At 40.8% G+C, this 7,185-nt stretch overlaps 1 protein-coding gene across 3 annotated transcripts in view; it reads right to left on the bottom strand.

Moving 5' to 3' along the window:
* The window catches only part of LOC106572685 (rho guanine nucleotide exchange factor 25), a 103,619-nt gene extending 98,950 nt beyond the window's left edge, over positions 1-4,669 (bottom strand). For 2 of the 3 annotated variants that reach the window (XM_045696312.2, XM_045696313.2), the window contains exon 1: positions 4,211-4,668. In XM_045696312.2, coding sequence (XP_045552268.1) covers positions 4,211-4,349 — 139 coding nt within the window. In that variant the 5' untranslated portion in view covers positions 4,350-4,668. Of the gene's footprint in view, positions 1-4,210 lie in introns of all 3 variants that reach the window. The other variant, XM_045696314.2, reaches the window with a different exon arrangement.
* Positions 4,670-7,185: the final 2,516 nt, after the last annotated feature.

Below are 7,185 nucleotides of genomic sequence, written 5' to 3'. Positions count from 1 at the left end.
TTATTAGATTAACACACAGTAACTTCATGTTGGATCAAAACAAGTCTTATATTAACTTCATGTTGGATCAAAACAAGTCTTATAGTAACTTCATGTTGGATCAAAACAAGTCTTATATTAACTTCATGTTGGATCAAAACAAGTCTTATAGTAAATTCATGTTGGATCAAAACAAGTCTTATATTAACTTCATGTTGGATCATAACAAGTCTTATAGTAACTTCATGTTGGATCAAAACAAGTCTTATATTAACTTCATGTTGGATCATAACAAGTCTTATAGTAACTTCATGTTGGATCATAACAAGTCTTATAGTAACTTCATGTTGGATCATAACAAGTCTTATAGTAACTTCATGTTGGATCAAAACAAGTCTTATATTAACTTCATGTTGGATCAAAACAAGTCTTATATTAACTTCATGTTGGATCAAAACAAGTCTTATATTAACTTCATGTTGGATCATAACAAGTCTTATAGTAACTTCATGTTGGATCATAACAAGTCTTATAGTAACTTCATGTTGGATCATAGCAAGTCTTATATTAACTTCATGTTGGATCATAACAAGTCTTATATTAACTTCATGTTGGATCATAACAAGTCTTATATTAACTTCATGTTGGATCAAAACAAGTCTTATAGTAACTTCATGTTGGATCATAACAAGTCTTATATTAACTTCATGTTGGATCATAACAAGTCTTATAGTAACTTCATGTTGGATCAAAACAAGTCTTATAGTAACTTCATGTTGGATCAAAACAAGTCTTATATTAACTTCATGTTGGATCAAAACAAGTCTTATAGTAACTTCATGTTGGATCAAAACAAGTCTTATATTAACTTCATGTTGGATCATAACAAGTCTTATATTAACTTCATGTTGGATCATAACAAGTCTTATAGTAACTTCATGTTGGATCATAACAAGTCTTATAGCAACTTCATGTTGGATCAAAACAAGTCTTATAGTAACTTCATGTTGGATCATAACAAGTCTTATAGTAACTTCATGTTGGATCATAACAAGTCTTATAGTAACTTCATGTTGGATCATAACAAGTCTTATAGTAACTTCATGTTGGATCATAACAAGTCTTATAGTAACTTCATGTTGGATCAAAACAAGTCTTATAGTAACTTCATGTTGGCTCAAAACAAGTCTTATAGTAACTTCATGTTGGATCAAAACAAGTCTTATATTAACTTCATGTTGGATCATAACAAGTCTTATAGTAACTTCATGTTGGATCAAAACAAGTCTTATAGTAACTTCATGTTGGATCAAAACAAGTCTTATATTAACTTCATGTTGGATCAAAACAAGTCTTATAGTAACTTCATGTTGGATCATAACAAGTCTTATAGTAACTTCATGTTGGATCAAAACAAGTCTTATAGTAGCTTCATGTTGGATCAAAACAAGTCTTATATTAACTTCATGTTGGATCAAAACAAGTCTTATAGTAACTTCATGTTGGATCATAACAAGTCTTATAGTAACTTCATGTTGGATCATAACAAGTCTTATAGTAACTTCATGTTGGATCATAACAAGTCTTATAGTAACTTCATGTTGGATCATAACAAGTCTTATAGTAACTTCATGTTGCATCAAAACAAGTCTTATAGTAACTTCATGTTGCATCAAAACAAGTCTTATAGTAACTTCATGTTGCATCAAAACAAGTCTTATAGTAACTTCATGTTGCATCAAAACAAGTCTTATAGTAACTTCATGTTGGACCAAAACAGTAAAAAGGCTCAGAAAGCAAGCTTTTTCGACCAGCAATAGATTACGTTCATTCTCATTTATCGACTTAAAAACTCAAAATGTACAAGAGAGAGAGAGAATGAGAGCAAGAGAGGGAAAGGGGGAGAGAGAGAGAGAGAGAGAGAGAGAGAGAGAGAGAGAGAGAGAGAGAGAGAGAGAGAGAGAGAGAGAGAGAGAGAGAGAGAATAACTGTTTTGACTAAAATAGCTTGCTGTTTGAGCTGGTGGAATTTTTCAGAGTAGCCAAGTCTGAAGAATCAGCTCTGTCCCCTAGTGTTTTAATCCATCCACGTGCTGCACGTATTTAGCCAACACAGACACCCAGATGGGTGATACCTCTCTCAAGGACCTAAACACACACAAACTGACACGTAATATTTTCCTTCTCTCCATATTACCAGAAGATTCTGTGACTTCTCCATGCCCTGTCCCTGCCTCTCTCAACAGTACACAAGCAAACACACACACTATTCTAGTCCCTGTCCCTGTCTCTCTCTACAGTACACAAACAAATACACACACTATTCTAGTCCCTGTCTCTCTCTACAGTACACAAGCAAATACACACACTATTCTAGTCCCTGTCCCTGTCTCTCTCTACAGTACACAAGCAAACACACACACTATTCTAGTCCCTGTCCCTGTCTCTCTCTACAGTACACAAGCAAATACACACACTATTCTAGTCCCTGTCCCTGTCTCTCTCTACAGTACACAAGCAAATACACACACTATTCTAGTCCCTGTCCCTGTCTCTCTCTACAGTACACAAGCAAATACACACACTATTCTAGTCCCTGTCCCTGTCTCTCTCTACAGTACACAAGCAAATACACACACTATTCTAGTCCCTGTCCCTGTCCCCCTCTACAGTACACAAGCAAATACACACACTATTCTAGTCCCTGTCTCTCTCTACAGTACACAAGCAAACACACACACTATTCTAGTCCCTGTCCCTGTCCCTCTCTACAGTACACAAGCAAATACACACACTATTCTAGTCCCTGTCTCTCTCTACAGTACACAAGCAAATACACACACTATTCTAGTCCCTGTCCCTGTCTCTCTCTACAGTACACAAGCAAATACACACACTATTCTAGTCCCTGTCCCTGTCTCTCTCTACAGTACACAAGCAAATACACACACTATTCTAGTCCCTGTCCCTGTCTCTCTCTACAGTACACAAGCAAATACACACACTATTCTAGTCCCTGTCCCTGTCTCTCTCTACAGTACACAAGCAAACACACACACTATTCTAGTCCCTGTCTCTCTCTACAGTACACAAGCAAATACACACACTATTCTAGTCCCTGTCTCTCTCTACAGTACACAAGCAAACACACACACTATTCTAGTCCCTGTCCCTGTCTCTCTCTACAGTACACAAGCAAATACACACACTATTCTAGTCCCTGTCCCTGTCTCTCTCTACAGTACACAAGCAAACACACACACTATTCTAGTCCCTGTCCCTGTCTCTCTCTACAGTACACAAGCAAATACACACACTATTCTAGTCCCTGTCTCTCTCTACAGTACACAAGCAAATACACACACTATTCTAGTCCCTGTCCCTGTCTCTCTCTACAGTACACAAGCAAATACACACACTATTCTAGTCCCTGTCTCTCTCTACAGTACACAAGCAAATACACACACTATTCTAGTCCCTGTCTCTCTCTACAGTACACAAGCAAACACACACACTATTCTAGTCCCTGTCCCTGTCTCTCTCTACAGTACACAAGCAAATACACACACTATTCTAGTCCCTGTCCCTGTCTCTCTCTACAGTACACAAACAAATACACACACTATTCTAGTCCCTGTCCCTCTCTACAGTACACAAGCAAATACACACACTATTCTAGTCCCTGTCCCTGTCTCTCTCTACAGTACACAAGCAAATACACACACTATTCTAGTCCCTGTCTCTCTCTACAGTACACAAGCAAACACACACACTATTCTAGTCCCTGTCCCTGTCTCCGTCTCACTACAGTATATAGTCAGTTTCTCTGTATGTACTCCCAAGCTTTCTGTGAGGGGAGTGACACACATCTGTTGCTCCAGCTGGGGGCAGTGTGGAGGAGAGGAGCAATAGGCACACTTAAACTATTAGTACACACTACACAGTACACTCTCCCTGCAGAACGGAGAGCGAGATAAGGAGGTGGCGGCTGGACATCTGAGCAAATATGGCAGAGACGGAAGAGAATGAATGCTGAACTGACAGTGGTATTACAGGGAAGAAGAGAGTGAATGAAGGAGAAGAGACAATGAGGAGGGTAGAGGATAGTAATTGGTTTGTTGAAACACACACTCACACAGACACATGCATACACACACACAATATACACACACACACACACACACACAGTAAAACAGACACAACAGCAGACGTGTGTGTATTGTACTACTGACCTCTGACCCGGGCATAGCAGCAGCCACACTTGATCAGGACTTTACGGAATAAGTGTTGGCAGGCACAGCCCCTGTGGTGGTGGCCCCCTTTTAATGATGTACCCCTGGCGCTGGATGACCGGCTACCAGTGGCGGGCATGGCCCAGCGAACACACAAACACACTAGATCCTCGCGGTGCGGTCCGAGTAAATCCCAAAGGAATGTCCGGAGAGTGTCCACAGATAACAACACAGAGGAAGCAGAAAGTCCAGTTAAAACTCCAAATCAGAGCAACCTCTCTTAGAGAAACAAACTGGGGGTTTCATACTGAAAGACAGAAAGTCATGAGAATAATTCTCTCTTTCTCTTTCTCTTTCTCTTTCTCCTTCTCTTTTTCTTTCCAGTTGCTGAGCTCTCTCCTCTGTTAACTGCCTGGTCAAACGACAGAGTAGCAGACTGCCTCAGCGACAGAGAGAGAGAGCGAGATGGGGAACGAGAAAGAGATGAAGCGAGAGGGAGGGGTTGAGGGGGAGGAGTCTGCTACAGCTCTGGTTGCTGCCTGGCTATTCCAGGGAAGTGTTCTCACTCCCCTTCTTTCCTTTTCTCCTCTCTTCCTGTCAAGTCTGTCTTCTGTTTCTCTTGGCGACCCTTCTCTCCTCTCTCTTTTTTCTCTTCTTTCTGCTATCCCTCTGTCCCTCTCCTCTCCTGCTCTTTCTCTCTCCTTCCCTCCTCTCCTGCTCCCTCTCTCCTTCCCTCACCTCCTCCACCAGTCTCTCTCTCTCTCTCTCTCTCTGTCTGTCTGTCTGCATTATTTTCTATGCTCTTTCTACATGGCTGGATGCTGGATGTGACTTTGGCAGACTGACTTAACACCTCTAACCTAACACCCTGAAGGACTCCTACTAGAAACCCAACACTTCTCACAAGCTAGCTGAAATGCCTCTCTCTCTTCCTCATTCAGAATGCTTTATTGGCATGAAATACAATTAGTAGATTTTGCCAAAGCAGTGTAGTGGTACACAATGTTCCCTCTTTTTGTTTTCAGTACTGAGCAGATGTCAGGTCTGCTGAGTGCAAACTTGAACATTCTGAAAATTCTGTGCAACTTCCGGTGTGTGTTCACTATGAACACTAAGGCTGTATCCGCTTTAAGTTACACTTTTAACAGTGGCCAAGTAGGCTATTGTGGCTATTTGATCATAATGTAGGACTACCAGAGTGGCCTACCATCAACAACAATGGAGAAAATGCATCCCATCACATTTTAACATGGAAATAGCTGTTCTATCATTCAGCCTACAGTCGCAGCCAATGTGTGGTGTTCATTGTAGACCTACATTCCATGATACTTTTGAAAAAAACATGCAGGGCTTGACATGAACATGTTTATCCACTTGTCCTTCAGAAAAAGTGACTGAAAATGTTGTTTTGTTGTTTGATGCAAGAAAACACTTTACAAACACTTTACAAAATAAAAATTATTATTCCCATACCATTATCACAGAGAATCAGACAAATGATGCTACTCTCTGCCTATTGGCGACTTAGCTTATTCAAGTCTGTCTCAAAATACAACACTGCCCCTTTAAGACATACAACAACACAAACATCTTCACCTGACTTGATTTTCAAAGATGACTAGACATGTACATGTTTTGTGCTCTTGTAGGAAGCAACCACTCCCACATTGCTGACTACAAGTTACTTATAACTGGGCAAATAACTCACTAACTAGCAAAGGATATGAACAAAATGTGCACACGTCGCTACATGCAGTATCGCTTTGATAATAATCGTGACGCTCATGCTGTAAAACAGTCCAGTTCAAGGTGAATGGCACAAATCTATATATGATTATTTGCATATAGGCCTACTGCAGCTCTGATTGGTTATGAGCACGGGTCTGTGTAGAGTATGGGCCTGAGTCGTGCCTGTCAATACAATAGAATACTATTCCGATGCACACTGCCTACATCAAAACATTTTGCATAGTTAGTTTTGCATACTAAGTCTTGGATAGTTAGTTTTCTTTCGGTATGTTGCATTGAACGTGGCTAATATTGGACCTCCCGAGTGGCACAGCGGTCTAAGGCACTGCATCGTAATGCTAGAGGCGTCACTACGGGTTTGATCCCGGGCAGTCCTATAGGGCGGCGCACAATTGGCCCAGCGTCGTCCGGATTAGGGGAGGGTTTGGCCGGTGGGGCTTTACTTGGCTCATCGCACTCTAGTGACTCCTTATGGTGGGCCGGGCGCCTGCAGGCTGACCTTGGTTGCCGATTGAACGGTGTTTCCTCCGACACATTGGTGTGGCTGGCTTCCGGTTTAAGCGGGTGGGTGTTAAGAGCATGGTTTGACAGGTCATGCCTTCTTAGCCCGTTGGGGAGTTGCAGCGATGAGACAAGATCAAAATTGGGGAGAAGAAGCTGGGGTAAAAATGTTCAGTTAAAAAGTGGCTAATATTGCGTTGATTCGATCTCAATTCCCACAGTTAAGGGAAACGTTGATAGTGTTAACAGGGAAAACTCTAGAAAGTTGAGTGAAGTTCAATCTGGTGCTTCTCTGCGCTGGCTGATATTTCGTCTGTGAGGCACCCATGCAGCATAGAGGGAACATTGGTGGTAAAGCGTCAGTAAATACAGTACAATGCAATGAGGATAATGAAATACAATTTATTTCAGTAGTAATAATATTGGTACATATAATTATGTATACAAGTACAACACTACTGCTGTTATATTGTGGCCTCTTCGGTCGATACATTTAATTAAATACAAATAAGTGTCACGTCCTGACCAGTAAAAGGGGTTATTTGTCATTGTAGTTTGGTCAGGGAGTGGCAGGGGGTGTTTGTTTTGTGTGTTTCGGTGTTTTGGGTTTAGGTTCTATGTTTTCTATTTCTATGTTTATATCTAGTTTTCTATGTTGGGTTTTTTGCAATGACCTCCAATTAGAGGCAGCTGGTTGTCGTTGTCTCTAATTGGAGGCCATATTT

The sequence above is a fragment of the Salmo salar genome, chromosome 15, assembly GCF_965601325.2.
Source record: "Salmo salar chromosome 15, fSalSal1, whole genome shotgun sequence".
Classification (NCBI taxonomy): domain Eukaryota; kingdom Metazoa; phylum Chordata; class Actinopteri; order Salmoniformes; family Salmonidae; genus Salmo; species Salmo salar.
This window is presented reverse-complemented; position numbering and strand designations above follow the sequence as displayed.